The sequence below is a fragment of the Scophthalmus maximus genome, chromosome 11, assembly GCF_022379125.1.
Source record: "Scophthalmus maximus strain ysfricsl-2021 chromosome 11, ASM2237912v1, whole genome shotgun sequence".
Lineage (NCBI taxonomy): Eukaryota > Metazoa > Chordata > Actinopteri > Pleuronectiformes > Scophthalmidae > Scophthalmus > Scophthalmus maximus.
The window spans coordinates 353,863-373,066 of NC_061525.1; the positions used below are offsets into that span (position 1 = coordinate 353,863).

Genomic DNA, 19,204 nt, shown 5'->3' on the forward strand with positions numbered 1-19,204 from the left:
ACAGAAGCGTGACACTGAAGGTATGTTCGAAGTTTTTGCTCTTATTCACACTATATGTAAATTAGGTGGACTTAATATTATAAAGCACAAAATTTGTATTTGTTGAGAGCTGCTGTCTTAGACTGCATTGCATCATGAAGGTGCAATATATATATTATTATATTTAATAATAAGTTAAACTATTATTTTACAAAACTGTGGTGATTAGTTAATGGCCTTAAATACGTTTACATCTGACAACTATATCAATATCCTGTTAACAAACCAGCAACCTTTGGAATATTAGATGACCAATTTACCTCTTGAGGTCTAGCCATGATAGCCACTTTAAAGTGTAGTTCTCAGCTCTGAACTCATTGGTTCCCACACAATTCTGTAACATCCAAATATATTATTTTATTTTGAAATGTGAATGTGTTCAGTGGCTGGTTTATCCACTCTATTGGTAAATAAACTACAGGGTGTCCATGTGGATAAAGAAATAGGTCCAGAGCAGTGGCGCTCTTTGGCACAATGGAATAAAATATATCAGTCTCTGGACACACACTCAATACTTGTTAGTAGGAGATGTTTATAGTCTATTTGTGGGGTTTGATATCTCCATGGCCAGATACATTTTCAGCCACTTTAAAGATCTAAAAAAACCAGACCTATGTCTTTCACCAAGAATCAACCCCAGCTATGTCAGTGCACTATGGTCTAGTCTACTTCCTGAACCTAATAAGGCAGACAAGGCCTTCAGTTGAAAAGTAAAACAAAAATTCCTTTCCTAAGCACTTCCCTTGACCTTGATGGAAAATATTGTGAGGTCAAAGAATCATGAATGTGATTTCATGTGGGAGAAACCGCAATTTTTTTTTTAAACCAACATGAGCAGCACAAGCAGGTTTCAGGGCTGACAAAGCAAAGTCACAGATACTAGTTTAATTTTGGTTAACTACAGAGTCAGAGTAACATAATTGTGAATTCACTTTTATGAATCCGCTATTTTGTTAAGATATAATATTGTGAACAAGACATTTTATATGCCCGTTCTTTAGCTCTACTCCTGACTTGACAGATTTGAAAGCTCACCCTATCATGTGAAGTTTACATCATGTTACAAGAATGAAACGGCTGCTCTGTTTTTTCTACATTTACATTTTACAGATGTTGAGAACAAACAAACAAACAAACAAACAGAAAGAGAAAGTTTACCATTAAAATAATGATTAAAGACAAAAAGGAACTAAGCAAAGAGCAAGAGTAAATGATTTATAGACATAAGTATATAAGGGTTTCCAGTCAAGGGCTCATTTTACCTTCTTTTGGTTTTTTTTAAGAAGAAAATTTTCTTTATGCATTACACAGATTTTTCTTTGTAAGGTTCCTAATTGAATGAAATAACCTGGAAGTATTTCTCCCTTAGCATAAGGTACACTGGACCTTCCAAAGTGTAAGGAAAGGAAAAATAAATGTAACACAATTCATTGTGGCAGCAATATTTAACTTGACGTGTCATGCACGAATGTAAACGATTAAATCCGAAGTAAAAGAACAGGAAATAGAGTATGAACATGACCCTGAAGGGATACAAGTCATGATGTAATTTACAGTTGCCTATTAAGTATTTCCATCTTAAGCCATACGGTGTTCATTTGGATTAATCAATGTCACAACTTTTTCGTTTCAGTTTCGTAGCCTAGATTATTGTTTTTATTTAAATTACAACCTTGATAATAAATAAATATTTTGTCCATGTTTAGCATGAAACCCACTTAGTACTCATGTGGAGTAGTAGCTTATAAGATGGGCTTTTTGTAGTCCATCTTCGGAAATGTGTAGGTTCACCACATAGTACAGTGTCAGTGGAGACGGATTCTCTTAGCACCGCTGTTGGCTTTTCTTAAGTCCTATGAATCCTCCTTTACACCTTTCCTTGACATCATGACAATGTGATTGAGTTTAGGGAAAAGTGGTTAGGAAAAGGCAATGGGAAGGAATTTTAGAATCCACCCCAGGTCTCAGGCAGGTAAGAAGGTTGATGATCAGCTGTGATCAGCATTTGATGGTTGGAATAGTGGGTAAAGTGAAGGTAGCAGTTCCAGTGTGTTTGTTGTAAGGCTACAGTACCCTACCATCAGACCCCACTAACGCTGCCGTAGGATTTCCCTCATACCACATGTTCCTCATTTACACTGTAATGAGTAGTGCATCTTGGGAATGCAGCCCGCTCTTGACATTGACAGAGCAGTGCAGTATAGAGATGTCTCTGTTTACGTATGTCAGAGCCATTCCAAAGCCATTGTATGCATTGGTGTGCCTTGTGTGTGTGTGTTTGTGTATGTGTGTGTGTGTGTGTTTGTGTGTGTGTGTTGTGTGTTCATTAGGCGTTCATCATCCTCCTCTTTATTTGTCTACCAGGATTTTCATGCAGCTGTAACCCCCAGTACAGTGGAGGGCGCTGTGAGGTGGAGATAACAGCTTGTGTCCCCAATCCGTGTCAGAATGGTGGCGTGTGTAAGCCCATCGGTAATGCCTTCCTATGCAGCTGCAGGAGAGGGTTCAAGGGCTTGACGTGAGTTTCAGTCCAAAAACACAAACCTGAAAGTCCTAACCCAATTCACCTGCATTATGAAAAAATATATTTTGATACACATCTCAAGTAGTATCTCTGCGGATACTCTCTGTTTTATTTGTCTAGGTTTGGAAATGCAGTGTCTGTCACTAAGATGTGTCTCATACACTAACAAAGAATCGCTAAATGATGGACTAGAGCTTGAGGATGTTGCAATCCCATTCCTTTAACAGAAGTTATCCTGTTAAGTTTTTTAATAAAATCCATTACATGACCCGGGAATTCCTAATAGAGTTGGTATGGAATGAACATTAATTTCTATCTAAAAATTACAATTTTAGCAAATCCAAGGTGTTGCAACTAACTGCAAAACAGTTGTTTTATTTTGACATACTGAAACTAGAACTGCTTTTCAATTATTTAATTAGAACTAGAATATATGCACTCAACATTTAATTTACAAGTCAAGAGCTCAATACATTTAGTTTTTTTACTTTAGAACATTTTTTCAGTCCAACTGTAAAAACCCACATGTGTAACATCCATCTGTAAATGAATCTTTAAGTGGGCTGGAGCTAATCCAAGCTGACATTGGGTGAGTGGCAGGGTACACCCTGGACAGGTCGCCAGCATTGCTGACATATAGAAGCAGCAAACCACCAGTAATGCTCACACACACCTATGGGCACTATGGGTTATGATTCTCCAATTAACCAGATTGACTATATTAAATTAGAGTTCTGAATGACTGTGGGAGAAAGTCAGAGTAGAAAACCAAGGAAAACATGCAAATTAAACCTAGAAAGGTCCTGGCTGGTTATCAGGAAAACTTTTGTGACACACATTAAACATAGAAAATATTTAATTGACTGCAACTTCAATAGACGGCCACAGGGAGGCAGTAACAAATTGCAGTTTAGTATTATCCTCAGCTTCCCAGCTTCCTCAAACACAACATGTGATCTTGTTTGTTAAATTTTTCAGGTGCCAGCAGAAATCCCCCACTGTCAGAGTAAATGCAGTGTGACATGCTCTCTCGGTCTCTATCTCTCTCTCTCTCACACACACACACACACACACACTTTCTTTAATTCCTCTAACATTAACCCTCACTTCCATTAGTCAGCATTACAGATATTAAGGGGTGTATTTAATGCTAAGCTAGGCCATTTACATCCTGACTTTAGCTTAAATAGTACATACATAGACATGAGACTGAAAACCCTCATCTCATTTCATCTTGACAGCAGAGCCAATATCCATATGCTGCAATGTCCCTTTAAATTGATGTACTGTATACTGACCCTGGGTAGTATTCCTGAGGAACAATCCTACCATCAGGCCCCAGGTTTTGTGTGTTACAGTTAGTCAATTTAATTAAGCACATTATTTGGTAATGTATATTAGGAATGTACTGTTTAAACTAAAATTATATTGTTCTCAAATCCAAGACAAAGCTACCAAACAGCTAGAAACCCCAGTCAGGAAATATCGGCTGATTTTTACAAAACACATTCTTTCTCCAGTGTTTTTATTGCACACTCTTACTCATACTAAATAAAAAGCTTGCAACAATGTCATCTTACTCGCACGCTCTCTCTGGCTTTTGGAAATTGGTCTATCTGGAGCTGGTTTCCGAAATTTATCTCAAACAAGTCTATTTCCCTCTTTCTTCTATCCCTCCATCCTGCAGCTGTGAGGAAGATGTAAATGAGTGCGACCGCAGCAATCCAGAGGGGGAGTGTGAAAATGGTGGTGTCTGCGTCAACACTCATGGTTCCTTCTACTGTAACTGCACAGCAGGCTTTGTGGGCCAGCGCTGCAGCCTGCGCCCTGTTCTTGTCCCCAACATGCAAGCGGGCCATGCTGTGGTTGGTAAAGAGGAGCTGATTGGCATCGCTGTGGTGCTTTTTGTCATCATCACCCTCATTATCCTCTTCATTGCTTTCCGCAAGAAGGTTTTCCAGAAGAACTACTCACGGAACAACCTGTCACTGGTCCAGGACCCGGCCACGGCAGCACTCCTCAACAAAGCCAACGGTGTTCAGTTTAAGACTCTACATTGCTCACCCGGAGACCCTCTCAACCTGTACTCAGAGCCAGGGCTGGGGTCCACTGTGGTGGGAGGGGGTGGAATGATGGGACCTCCACAGGTGCCTGTGAGGCCCATGGCATACACGCCGTGTTTCCAAGGAGACCCACGTCCCACGCTGGAGAAGATGGTGGATGGACGTGGTGTGGAGCATACTGAGATGAGCACCTTTCACCCAGAGTCGCCAAGGATCCTGTCAGGAACCACCAGGAGGGGGGTGGTGGTGTGCAGTGTGGCCCCCAACCTGCCACCAGTGTCACCCTGTCGCTCAGACTGTGACTCCATACACAAGAGCCCATGGGACAGTGATGAGGGTGAGTTTGTGTGTTTGTGTGTGTGTGTGTGTGTTATATAAATACAGTCCATTTAAAGGTCAACTTCTCTTGACATCATAATGTTTTGCAAAACACCTGTGGTCAGTATTTAACATTAATTCAGATATGCAGATTGGGGGGAAGGCATACAACTGCAATGTGTTAATTTTGGTCTACACTCTGACCCACATGACTGTTCTCCCCACAGGTAAGATGGTTGACATGGCAGAAGAAGTAACATGTTTCTCAGGGAGCAACAAAGGCAGTAACTCAGAGGTCCAATCACTAAGCTCCTTCCAGTCTGACTCCTGTGATGACAACGGTAATACACATCCCTCAGAAAGAGTGATTTAGGACCCTCTGCGGTTCTGTTGTGTTCTTTGTAATGTAGGTTTTTAAAAATGCTTCATTTGCTTGTTTACGGTTTGGTTACACTGAATGTGTGGTGAGAAAAGGATAGAGTCCAGCCCCTCCAGGAGTTCGGTTCCAAAGCCCTTGCTGTGCGTTGAGGTGAAGCCACATATGTCTAGTTGGTACTCAACCTCCCGCACCAGCTCATGCTTCTTCCCCACTAGCGAGGTGACATTCCACGTCCCTACAGCTAGGTGGTGCTGCCGGGGGTCAGCCTGCCTAGGCTCTCGCCCTTTCCTGCTGCCCGGCCTACACAGCAACGATCCCTGACGCCTTTCCTCTGGGTGGGCCCACGTTGTGGCGACTCCATGTAATTTATTCAGGGCTTTGCCGGCAAATCCTACTTCGTAGTACAGATCTCAGGCTTAAGATGCACTCTATTGCATTTCACACCCAAAACACACTGAACAATTAGATTAAGCACAGACGGCCCTTTTGAGCCATGTACCTGGTGCTATTAAGTTAGCAAAAATGTATTTTGGCATGCCCCCCCGAAAGGTGCCATGTGCTTAAATCATGAGCTTAGATTGTTAAAATAGTCTTTTTGTGATGTTCTGACCAACACAATGCTATTAGTATTCTTGGGATGAAGGATTCAATTCAATTTTCAATTCAATTTTATTTGTATAGCGCCATATCACAACATACATTGTCTCAAGGCACTTAACATAGTGAGGATGGGTCCTTTCAGGAAATAACCCCTGTGAAGACCTGCCCAAGTAGCAGTTCTTCACATCTCTGGAATGTTTTGAGTAAATATTCGTGTTGTTGTTTTTTCTTGACAAATTGGACACATTCAAAATCTAAACTTTTTTGAATACCTAAAGAAATCAAAATTTGGGAGATTTGCTGTCCTCCATCAACTGATGCAAAATACAAGCATTCTTTTTTGAACAATTGTAATGAACCAGTTTAGACCCAAGCGCGAGACACACGTAGCTCAGTCGGTAATCAACTTTATTGTGGAGAACACAAGCAAGGCTCAGAGTCAGGGGCAGAAGATAGACGTCTTTTCCGGGATCGTGGCGAGATGGGAAGGTCGGGGACAGCAGGCAGAGGTCTTTACCGGGATTCAGGCGAAACGGGGAAACCAGGGACAAAGGCAGGGTCGTAACCAGGGCTGAGACGATACGGGGAAGTCGGGGGCAGAACCAGAGTCGAAACCGGGAGATCCGTCCGTGGGTAAATGCTGGAAAGTCTGACATGGAGTACAAAGAACAATCTGGCGGTGAGTAACTGAGTGAGAGGAGGTTAAATGCAGACCTGATTGGTGATGAGCTGCAGCTGCGGGGCCAGGTGAGGTGATGAGGTGGGTGTAGCTGATTGCTCGTGCGGGACAGAGGGGAGGTGACGTGGGAACCTACTGGGCATGACGGTGGCTGACTGTGACAACAATATGTTTATTGAGATTTTTCACAAAGGAAAAAGAAAGAAGGGGGGAAATAATAATTTATAAACGAGCAAAAGGAAAAAAATACGGAATAAATAATATATATACATATATATGTATATATACACACGTACACGTACATACACAAAAATAATCTTCATATGTTACATCTATAATAGCATGTCCAGCATCATTTAACAAACGATATCGAAGAGTATATACATACACAAAGTAATAACAATACATTTGCAAAGAATAGATAGATACATTTAATAAAATGAAATAATATAATACATATACAGACATGCATACGCACATAAACATACATATGCCTGAAATCAGTAAGTGCTGTCTTATTGCAATTGCTAAAGGCTTGATTGCAACAGTAAACAATAGAGGCGAAAAGGGGCAACCCTGTCTACACCCTCTATTAATCTGAATTGGTTTAGATAAATTATTATTAGTAACTACATCTGCACATGGCTCTCTATATAATAGTTTCACCCATTTACGAAAATGTTCCCCAAACCTATCGAGTTCTCTAGACAGGAATGCCCATTCTACCCTGTCAAAAGCTTTCTCTGCGTCTAGTGACAGGAAAGCTGCATCTGGTACCTCATTCTGGCTATGTAGAATATTGAGGACCCTTGTTACATTGTGAAATCCCTGACGTCCCAAAATAAATCCATTTTGATCTCCATTTATGATTCTAGGTAGTAAACTTTCTAGTCTTTTCGCAAAAATTTTGCGGAGTATTTTTAAATCCAAATTTAAAAGACTTATTGGCCTTAGATTCTCACATTTATCATTTGTCTTTCCAGGTTTAGGAAGAAGTGTGATCAAGGCACCCCTTAAAGATGGACGGAGAATCCCTTCTTGAAAAGATTCGATAAACATGTCGTGGAGGGGTGTTTTATGCGCCAGGCTAAATTTTCATGTTTTTCCCCTTGGTCAAAAATTATTTGTTTGAGTTTTAAAAGGTTAGCTGTGGCTTTGGCAGCTGGAATTTAATTATATTGTGCTCTGAATCATAACTGCCGGCAGGCTTTATTTACACCGGACGTGAACAGCAAGAGGTGCCATCGAACAAAAGCCCCACATCTTGTAAACAGCGCCACCTAAGGGAAGGTGGCAGAATGGCCACTGTAATGCCATACATCACACCTCCTCCCCACTTATTTAACTTGTTATTTTAACCCGTGAAACGTACGAACCGGTCAATAGACATAAACCCTTAAAATGGATTTCTAGGACGTCATAACGTGACATCCAATCCAAGGACATCAACATAATGCAGAAACAAAACCACAAAACACATTCGAACTCCCTGACTGAGGCTTGGGGTAGACTACCCGATACCTCAAGTCTGTCTGGGGATTATTCTGCCCTGCATCTGACAAGACTCACTGACTGCCTTAACCGCATCCTCAGAAGAAGTTGGCTATGGTGGTACTGCTGAAACGTGCATTTCTGGGTCGCAGGCCCTTATCTGCTCTGTGTGCCGTTTCCAGTTTAGCGCACCCACATCAACCGTGTAAGACGGGTTTGCGGGAGCTGGCCCTGCCTGGGAAACCACTACACTCGGTAACTACTTTTCCTCTCCCTGTCGATAATCACAAACCAAAACAGGGTCCCCTTGAGCAAAAGCCCTGTCTTTGGCGTCAGCCCTGCCACTCTGCTGATTTGCTTGGGCCCGCCCCACCGCTGCAGTCACACTGGGCTTCAGCCGACGGCGGAAGAAGAGCATGGCTGGAGACTCATTGGTAGTGGCATGGGGGGCGTTCCTGTAGCTGAGAAGGAAAGATCCAGCCTATGTTCCAGTGTAGCCCCACCCCTTGAAGCCTTCAATCCCCGCTTCAGCGTCTGCACGAAACATTCCGCCAGGCCATTTGTAGACGGGTAAAAGGGGCCCGTACGCTGGTGTTTCACCCCATTAGGTTTGAGAAAAAAACCAAACTCAGTTGATGTGAACTGGGGGCCATTGTCGCTGACCACTTCAGGTAACCCATGGCAGCTTAACAAGGTCCTGAGAGCCTGTATTTTTTTGGAGCTTGAAGTAAAAATCCATCCGCTTCACTTCTGGCCACTTATAATGTGCATCCACCACCACCACGAACATGTGACCCTCCACTGGACCTGCGAAATCCACATGGATTCTCTGCAACGGGGTCCCCGGCCATGACCACATGTCCATGTCCTGCAGCACTCCTATACGGAATAGAATAATTGTGTGCCATTAACACAAGGGCCCATCGCTGGAGCCAAGCCGCAGCCATGGAGGGAAAAACCTTATTCGGGCCCAGAATGGTGGTCAGCGAACAATGATCATTGAGCAGTGTAAAGTGGCATCCGTAGAGGTAGGCATGGAACTTGCGGAGCCTCTTGCTCAATTTGAGCATAATTTTGCTCTGCTTTGCTCAAGGTCCGGGAAGCAAAAGCTATGGGCCTCTCCTGACCTCCTGGCATAATGTGGGATATCACTGCCCCCACCCCATATGGCGAAGCGTCACATGCCAGCTTCATCGGCAGTCGAGGATCATAATGCGTCAACACTTTGTCTGAGAGAAGCTGATCTTTGGCTGACAAAAATGTCTTTTCACACTCCATGGTGCTCCCTTGTGTTACAAGGCATGAGTATGGTTGCCATGTTAGGGACAAACTTTCCATAATAGTTAATCATGCCCAAAAAGGAGCAGAACTGGCTCACATTAGTCGGGGGTGGTGCCTCTGCAATAGCATTGAGCTTTTCTGGAGATTTGTGGAGTCCGGTCGCATCAATAATGTGTCCCAGATATTCCAGAGAGGTTTTGAAAAACTCACATTTCTTATGTTGCACACAGAGTTCTGCTTCTTTTAAGCGGGTCAGCACTATCTCCAGGTTATTTAGATGCTCCGCGACGTCCCTTCCTGTCACTAGGATGTTGTTTAGGAAACACATTCGGAAGTCCTAGTAGCACTTGGTCCATGACTGGCTGGAAGATAGTGGGCGCCAACGTGATGCCAAATGGCAACTGGTTGTAGGAAAACATCCCTTTGTGAGTTGTGATGGTGAGATATTTTCGGGAGCTGGCACCTGTAAATAAGCATGAGAGAGTTCAAGCTTGCTGAAACGCTTACCCCCAGCTAGGGAAGCAATCAGGTCTTCGATGCGGAGAATTGGGTAATGTTCAGCACAGAGGGCAGGGTTAACTGTCACTTTGAAATCCCCGCAAATGCGTACATCCCCTTTTCATTTATTGATTGCACGATGGGAGTAGCCCACTCACTGAACTGAAGAGGTGAGATTGACCCCTTGTTGGTGTAAACGTTCAAGCTCCGCCTCTACCTTGGGTCTTAGTGCATAGGGAACCACCTGAGCCTGACAATGTGCCTGTAACACCTCCATAACCTGTGCATATGTTTTCTCTCCCGGCTTCTCTGGAGCAATTACGGTCCCAGCACACTTAGAAAAACGGCAAGCTTCTTCTCCCCCACAATTCCATTTTCCAGAATGAAATGTTCAAACCTTTCCACATATGTCGACCACTGCTCCATCGACTCAGCAAAACCATCCATATGGCCGATAATCGTCAGCATAGTCCGGCGCGGTCAGCAGACTGACCGGCACTGATGATAGCCGTTAGCAAGGCTGCTATATCCACTCGTCCCAGCTGTGGATCCTTTACAACCGCGCGTCGCAGAGACTCGTCAGTACGTGCACCGTACTCATCACCAATGTTGAGTTAATGTACTCTTCTTCACACCAGCCAGTGTGCAAGACTTATCATATAAATAATGATACTGAGACAAGCTGAATCATAACTCCCGGCAGGCTTATTGTTGTGTGGATATACTTGTCTCTCTACCATGCCTTATTGCTGTGGAGTTCACAAACTTTTTTTCACAACTGTCTTTAGTAATTTAATGATTCTCAGCAGCATAATTTCAAGCATCTCAAAGAGGCTCAAGGGATTGGATAGCTTCACCGAGTGGTGTTGGTGGCCATGACCGTTGTGCTGGACCTTTGTTTTTGGTTGTGTGTTAAATTATCATTTTCATTGCATTGTGCTTTTCACACTAGATTTTATTTGCAACCCATGAGATTCATTGTTTTGCTTTCAGAATGATAATTATTAAAAAAAAATAATGTCACTAGTCATCAACTGATTCAATATCTGAATTTTGCCTCAGCCTCATATTAACAATGTTGCAATTGTCATTCCTGCGCTTGCTGAAATCGAACTGGTGTCATCAAATGAGAAAGTGTCTGCACTCTGCACTCAAATGACAAAAAGCTGTAGAAATTTTCTTGTGGCTTTTTGCTTTTATATTGTTTTGTTCTCACTCTTTCTCTGCATTTGTGTAAGTTAAAATTACCACATACTGTATATTAACAGTATTGTGTGCAAATTGTCCCCAAACATCAAAATCAGCAAGTCTTGGCTGTGTCAGAGGCAGACCAGACAATCCTCTATGCAGACAGGAGTGTCAGACATAAACAAAAACACAGGTGTGAGGGTACACCCCCAGCACCACAAAGAGCATCTTTTACTTTGAATTACTGTATTTCACAATTTATCTCCTCCTTTTTCCTTCCACAAGCCTCCATAGTGACCGTCATTCGACTGGTCAATGATGCAGTCGACACAATCGAAAGTGAAGGTACCATGTCTCATCCCCTTTGTGTCTATCCTCTCAATCTTTCACTCTTCTCTTATGTCAGTTTTGTCATTGCAGTATCTCTCCTGAAAGAAGTGTCTTCAGTTATATACCTAAGCTAAATACATTCTTACTGTGTAAAATACACTGTCTAAGTGAACTTGTGGGTTAACTTGTATTCTATAGTTTTTTCATAGAGTAGTAATGGCTAACAATGTTCCACACACAGCCAACAGTCTGCAAGTTTTCATTGGAACTGATCACCTTAGTTGCCGATTTCACTGATGAGTTGCTGCCTGCTACTCTACTCATTTAGAAGTGTTAACCAGAAAGTGGAGTCTTTGGTTGGACTGAAAACCTTCAGGCTGTTGGCTATTCATGGCACAGGGTTTTCCAACACAACAGAGCAGTGGTGTCAGATCAACAGCCCTGTTAATCTGGACTGACATATTTAGAAAACCGTCCTTAACTATGAAGAATCTTACATGACTTTAATAATATGTACACTGAAGAGAGCCCACAGCCCCTCCAATTGAAATGTTATATCCAAAGACTTTATTTAGAACAGTGGACACACTCGGCATCCGATGCTAAAGGCCTCTGTATTATGTTATTCTTCCATCTGACAGTGTCAGTCATGGACCAAGGTCAAACCTACAACAGAGGTGACTACGAACCCCTCTCACCTACCTACCTACCTACCTACCTATCTATCTATCTATCTATCTATCTATCTATCTATCTATCTATCTATCTATCTATCTATCTGCAGTGAGTAGACAGAATAACTAAAATTCAATGACAATAACCTAAACTGTGCAGTGACAAATATTTACATGGAAAACACTGCTTAAAAGATGGAGTCATATTAGCTATATCAATCAGAAGCATTTTTACACTCGCTAGAATTATGTAGGTTTAATGCGTTGCTTTGATCCATGAACTGCATTCCGATACTTGAATTGTTGATTACCAAACAGGATGATATTCAGTTATATGTCATCAGTCACTAATATCCCCCCTATAAAGCCAGGGGATTGTTATTTTTTAATTAATAAAAAAATATCTAAAAAGCAATAATTTTTAATAAAATTATTTTTAAAAATATTTTTTAATAAAATTATTATTAAAATTATGGCTGTGGTCATTTTTAGAATGACCACAGCCTAAAAATATTCACAAAAAAGGTAAAAACAAACCAGCCTAGTGGCTAGTAAGGCTAGTGGAGAGGAGACATAACTGTCTTACTTCCATAAAAAAGACAGTGTCTGTCAACTAGGGTGTCTGTTTTTGTCTCTGACAGCTGCGGTGAGACCAGAAAATGATACAGTAATAAAAGTGCAATGACCCAGTCACGCTAAATTCAAAGCAGAGCCATTGTGGAGAGAAAAATTGTTAATTTCAAAAGAATCAGTTTTTGACAGGAGTTCAGGAACTGGTTGTTCCTAACAGAACGATGTGACGTGTTACCATGTTGTAACTTGAATGCAAACAATGCAGGTTTCAATAAAAAAGAGAGAACAGATCAGGGAACCATTTGGCCTAAAGCTGCCACTCCAGCAGCTAATAATCCAATTGCTAATAAACAATAAATTAATGGTACCTGTGGAGAGGTACTCTGAGCTCCTAAAGCCAATATCCAACCTCTAACTTGCTCAATCATCAGCTGCACCAAAACACCATCTACAACCAGATGGTTGTAGTTTAATTTTTCAACCTCTTTGTCAAGTTGCCATTGTCATGCATTGACCACAGAGAGTCTCTGTAAATATAATTTATCCCCCCAAAGCTAGTCTGTCCTTTCTGAAATTATTCTGTCTACCCCCTGTATCTTTCTACCTGTGTCTAAGCCCAGCTGTGCTTTCATACACATTTCCCTCTTTGTCAATGATGAATTCATCTCCTCACATCTGCTTTCCTAGTCGGAGCTGTGTGCTGTGCGCTATGTGCGATGCCCTCACCCCACAACCACTCATTATGCGTAGCTGACTTAACAGCCCGGGCCAGTCAATACCCCAAACCCCTTCCTGCTTATTTTGATTGTTATCTCCAGCTCAGTGATGGTACTGCACCAGTTGTTGCTTGATGATGTTTTCACAGCATCAGTCTTCTGATGGTTTGCATTTTGCTTCGATGCATGGATGTCTATTTGTTTGATTTGTCATTGGTTTTTTTTTAACTTCACTCACCATTTGCTCTTAAATGAAAGATAAATGAATCTACAGCATACTTGGAAGATTTTCTTCTTGGTTAGCCAAATCCTTGTGATGAGATCCATCATTCATGCTATGTTAGTAGACTGTTGGCTCCAGTGCTCAGTGCTAAAAAACCTATTTCATTTCATTTAAAGACAGAACATGCAGTCATGGGTCCAGACATCACCTTCTTTCTAAATTCTTCCACACGTGGCCAAGAAATGCAGCCATATTTTGCTTGAATCTGGAAACAAACCATTTATTGTCATGTAATATGATCCCAAAAAAAATGTTTTCTGATCTGGCATTCCCGGCAAGCCCGCATACCTAACTGAAATTGTTTGTCATTGCCTTCTTAAACAAAACATAAAATCCCTAAATGAATTATATGTCTTTTGTCTAAACTACCACTTTTATGGCTGCAGTTTAGTAGAAATAGTGCGACCAACAAATCTTGTGAGTACTCTCGTCAGGAGGGTCTCTTGTGGTTTGCTAAAATGGAGCACAGGTATTAAGCTCTGGTGTATCCCTCTAACATCCAGAGTCAAATATCAATGTTTTTTCTTCAACATGGCTTGAGCACTGCTGTTTTCCTTGATGATCTAAGCATGCTGTGACACATGTGACCCCGACCCTTAAAGGCTCCTATTTTGCATGTCAGTCACTCTGTAAAAACCTAACATGTTTTCTGTACAGGTTGTGCCATGTCATGTACTTGACCTTCAACACCTCTTTGTATTGTTGTTGTTACAGAGTTTACTGTGCCTGCTGCATACTCAAGACATGTCACTCCACAGCTCTTCATTTTAGAGTCTACTTTAATTTTCACTGATTGTTACTAATCATCTCCCCTTCTACTTCTACTGTCCAGCATATCACTGGGACACTTCAGATTGGATGCCAAGCACCAGGCTGTCGAACATTGAAGAAGTGCCGGGCTACGAAACAGGTCCTGCAAGTGAAGTTGCAAGCTCAGCCGCTCGCCTTGGAGGAAGCACCCGTGAACTTGAATCAGACTATTACCTGGGGGGCTACGACATTGACAGTGATTACCCTCCTCCCCATGAAGAAGAGTTCTTGAGCCAAGACCAGTTGCCACCTCCACTGCCCACAGGTGAGGACTATCCTGAGCCCTATGCACCACTACCCACCAATCCACCGGTCTCCAAGGAGAGCACATTGAGCTCTGGCAGCCCTGGGCATCAGCATTCCAGACCACACTTCCATCCCAGTCAATACCTGCCTCCCCACCAGCTGCCCCTTGGAGAGGTGCCCCACGGGGACTTCAGCACTTGTGACATAACCCCAGGAAATGGGGACACTGATGACTCTGTGTCACTAAATATGCGACTGTCTGTTGGGGCATCATCAGCCTCAGACATGTCGGTTCCCTGTGTGTTGGATGATTCTGAACATGGCAGCGACTTTGACAGTATGGACGAGCTTCGCCGAGGGGTGACAATTATCACTGAGTCCCAGCAACAGACTGAGGTGTGATTGACTGGTGTGATTGACTGACCAGTACAGGGACACTTTTGGGTCTAGAATGTGTCAGAAGGAGCATAGGATTTGTCCAGATGTAAGGAGGTGCACAACTGGAAGTTATCACAGTGGAATAAACTTTGTCATCAACACTAGGTACTGCTACAACCACATACTGGAAGATAGACCATAAAACCCTAAACTTAAAACCAAATTTCTCTTGTTTTATGTATTTATCTTCTGTTGTATCTTCCAATACAATTCTTTCCAGAAATGGGAGTGTTTTACAATACCATGAACAAAAGACTGACTGTCAGCCCTGTTCCCACAGTGTAGAACTGTCTTGTTCCAATAGGGAGTCATTTGTAATGTGAAAAGAATGGTATAGAGCATGTTAATGAGAAAGATTAATTCAAAAGTGTGTGTGTGAGAGAGACAGAGAGAGAGGAAATTTGAAAGAAGTGAAAGGATAATCATGAAAGTGAAAGGGGTTGGTTGGTTCCCCGCTCCCTCACAGGAGCCCCCATCGGTTCTAAATTTCCCTTTTTCCATCTTGGGTTTGTGAACATTGCAGTGCTCCAAGCTTGTACAGACTGTAAATTAGTATGACCTTACAGGTGAAAAAGTATGAAACAATGTTGTGGCCATTTTTTGAAAAGCCATTTATTTGTTTTGATGTGAAATGTGCTTGCTCCTTTCCCAGAAAAAGCAAGCCCCCCATCAAGTCAGGACAGTTAAGCTATCCTTTCTCATTAGCACAAAATGTCCAGTGTGTCACTGATCTTCCGATTTCTTTCTTCTTATTTTTTGTACCAAGTTTTGTGATGAAGCCAAGAGCTTTAGATTCTAGTGTATCTTAAGGCCTTTTATGTGAATATCACAAATTAATCAAACTTATCGCCAGATAAGACATGGTATTTATATTTAGGTTTTAAAGAAAAGGTGAAATATTTATTTCTAATATTATCTCAAAATGTTTTACGGTGCTCTTCCTGAAATAACTAACAATGCTAAATACGGCTCCATTTTGCTAGACTTTTATTGTCAAAATCTGTACTTAAGTAAAAGGTCTGAAGAATCTGAATTACAGCTACAACTGGATAACAGTCATAGAAATACATTTAGGCATCAGGGAATCATAGTGTGGTATGTAGCAAAAATTAAATAAATGCGATATGATTGTGAGAAATAGCTTATCTTCAAATTACACAATGGTTAAGAAGTAATGTTGAGACTTAAATCCTAAAAACTGTATATTAGCAACCATAGCTAATCTTAGGCTCAGTCATTTTGTTTTGTGGAATTTCTTTATCTATGTTGCACTTGTGATTTTTGGCTTGTCATGGTGTTTTGTGCCATATTCACAAATCCTGCAGGTGGTTTACCTGTAATTGTTCTTTTTTTCTAAGTGTTATGAAAAGACTGTAAAGGATACATGTCACTTTAGAGTCGAAAACCTATGGCAAAAATCACAGACCAGCTGCTTTACCTTGCGAGCATGAGTCAAGGTCCATCATTTATGTGTTCGTACTACAGTGATGATCTGCTTCATGTTGACACACATGGAGTACATACATTTTTAAAGATATATTATTCCAGTGTTTTCTATTACTTTGTAGCATCTTCGCCACATCTGCAGACAGAAGTCAAACCTTTATCCAGGTCACTAATGGCTTAGTTTCCACTAGGCCTCCAGTGTAGACAGCACAGCCGACAGCTTCCGATCATCACTGTATTGTACTATACTGATCAACTCGGACATGCAGCTCCTTCTCTCTTTGTGTTTAAATCTCTGTACAGTGTTCATTACTATGATGTTTAATTTTGTAGATATGGAAATCCTAAACTGCCTTTCAGCTTTTTTGTTGGACTGTTGGATGTGAATGTGGACATGAAGAGACTGGAATATCAAATATATTCTCTTCTTTCCTCCTCTGCCACTGACCTGCTCAAAGTTACTTTTACTCTTTTAGCTTTGGTTTTTAATTCCACATGAATGCCATGTCATAATAGATGGTTTTTGCACAGTATTGAATTCAGACATTATATCCCAGCAGATATTTTGTATTTTGTTTTGTTGATAAAAAAACATTGGTAATGAGGGAATCTTTTGTACATTTCTTTCATGCAGGTTTTGATTCATTTCTAATGTTCGTTCGAGGTGTTTGTTTTCAAAGACAGGTAGGCAGTGTCAAAAATATGTCTATGTAAGTGTATAAAATTAGTGTTGTTGTTTTTGTTTTTTTTAACTTTTTTTTTATTCAGTGCAGAAAATAAAAAAAGTGTCTTGCTCGCCATATTGACTTTTCTCAGTTCTGACAAAAATCAACCCAGACAAATCATCACAGCTGTTTACTGGCTGCCATGTTAAATACTTTTTGATGAAACTTTATATTGCAGTCTCACACATCTGACATTGTTGTAAGGACAAAGTTGATTCACCTGCACACACCAGAGGTGAATGTTTTCTTGCCCAGCCATTGGACTGTGGACACAACGTGTTTGTTACTGTATAGAAACTGTGGTCATTTGAGTAAACTGCGGGAGAACAGTAATAAAAGTCAAAGTTTACAAACTTAGACAGAAAAAAAACTTGACAGCTGTCACCTCACTGTCAGTGCTAACCATCCAACTCACAGTTGGACTGTGAGTGTGAGTAATGAATTTCATTGCACTGGTAAAGTGGTTTTTGGTCAGTGACAGCAGCATGAGCATACACGATATCTCCATAATCCAATGCACATTTAATCTTGATTGTGTGTAGATTCTTCAATAATGATTTATAAGAATATGATAATGGTTGTTTGGTCTGTCATCCACTTACATACTGAAATATATAAGCCACAACAATTAGGGTAACATCTTTGGGTTGTAGTGAAATGCCTCCACCATTATTGGATGAAATAAAATCTGGTTCAGACATTTATGATTTTCACTGTATACATATAACATCTGATCAACTGTATATTCATCTAGCACCATCACTGGTTAACAAATGTAATTTAATTTAATTGTTAAGGTCAGCTGTGGCTCAGGAGGTAGAGACGGTTGCCCACTAACCCGAAGGTTGACGATCCTCTGATGGCTCTTCTGGCAGTGTTTGAATGTTTATGAATTTGACAGAAAAAGTGTGGTAAATAGCAGCGCAGTATGAATGTTTATGAATTTGACAGAAAAAGTGTGGTAAATAGCAGCGCAGTATGAATGTGTGTGTGAATGTGACTTGGATTTGACTAGACACATCCATGTTAATATGCATAGTGCCATCTACTGGCAACAGAAAGTTTCAGGTGGTACTTCTATATCTTCTACCTAGGCGGTAGGCTGAATTCTCCTTAAATTTGGCCCAAATATCCTAAAGCCTTGGTGATGCTTAATTATAAAATTCGTGAGGTTTTCGTTAAATGTAGTTGCCGTGATGCTGCTGTGAATTTTGATGAGCATTTTTCAAAAAGATTCAAATTTTTGAAGGGTTAAAAAGGCTTGAAAACGTAAGAAACTATGCGTGGACATCATTTATGGTGGGGAATTGTGGCGGAATTAATTAAAAGAGAGACTCAACAGTAATGAAATACAGTTTCAATGGGATATTTAATCTCAACACAAGTCACAGATCAGATCAGCTACATTCAGTTCGGTTCACACCTTTATACCCTTTCATCAACTTGTCTATGTATCCAAAGACCGCGCAGGCGTATGTTCTTGTAATCTGATTAACACCTGGTTTCCATCAAGCTTTTGAGATTTGGAAATGGTGACAGAAAGTCTAAGTAATGCTAGAATTATTTAACAATAGGTCCTTCAGTTGTGCAGTCAACAAGTAAACTTCATCATTTCTACTGGACTGTACCAGGAACATTTTGCACAGGTCAAACAAAAACCACAACACCAATTTGTTTTAACTGTGACTGCCATGCAGGCACCCCCCACTGTGCGCCAGTGTGCGAGGGCCTGCCCATTGCTTTAATTATTATTGCAATATACTTATGCTAATATTATTAAATTCTTATTATATATTTCTACTATTATTATTAATATTCAACCACTCCCCCACTCACTACAAGAGACCTAGTCCTATCCAATTTTCAGCTTTTTCCTAACTGGGAACATAGCTTTAGCCCCACT

At 41.1% G+C, this 19,204-nt stretch overlaps 1 protein-coding gene across 11 annotated transcripts in view; it reads left to right on the top strand.

Moving 5' to 3' along the window:
• fat3a (FAT atypical cadherin 3a) overlaps positions 1 to 17,376 on the top strand; it is a 178,896-nt gene extending 161,520 nt beyond the window's left edge. For 7 of the 11 annotated variants that reach the window (XM_035622805.2, XM_035622806.2, XM_035622807.2 and 4 more), the window contains 6 exons: positions 2,404 to 2,557; positions 4,251 to 4,963; positions 5,172 to 5,285; positions 11,346 to 11,405; positions 12,032 to 12,067; positions 14,469 to 17,376. In XM_035622805.2, coding sequence (XP_035478698.2) covers positions 2,404 to 2,557; positions 4,251 to 4,963; positions 5,172 to 5,285; positions 11,346 to 11,405; positions 12,032 to 12,067; positions 14,469 to 15,094 — 1,703 coding nt within the window. In that variant the 3' untranslated portion in view covers positions 15,095 to 17,376. Of the gene's footprint in view, positions 1 to 2,403; positions 2,558 to 4,250; positions 4,964 to 5,171; positions 5,286 to 11,345; positions 11,406 to 12,031; positions 12,068 to 14,468 lie in introns of those variants that run through there. The other 4 variants (XM_035622813.2, XM_035622815.2, XM_035622809.2 and 1 more) reach the window with 3 other exon arrangements.
• The last annotated feature ends 1,828 nt before the right edge of the window (positions 17,377 to 19,204 follow it).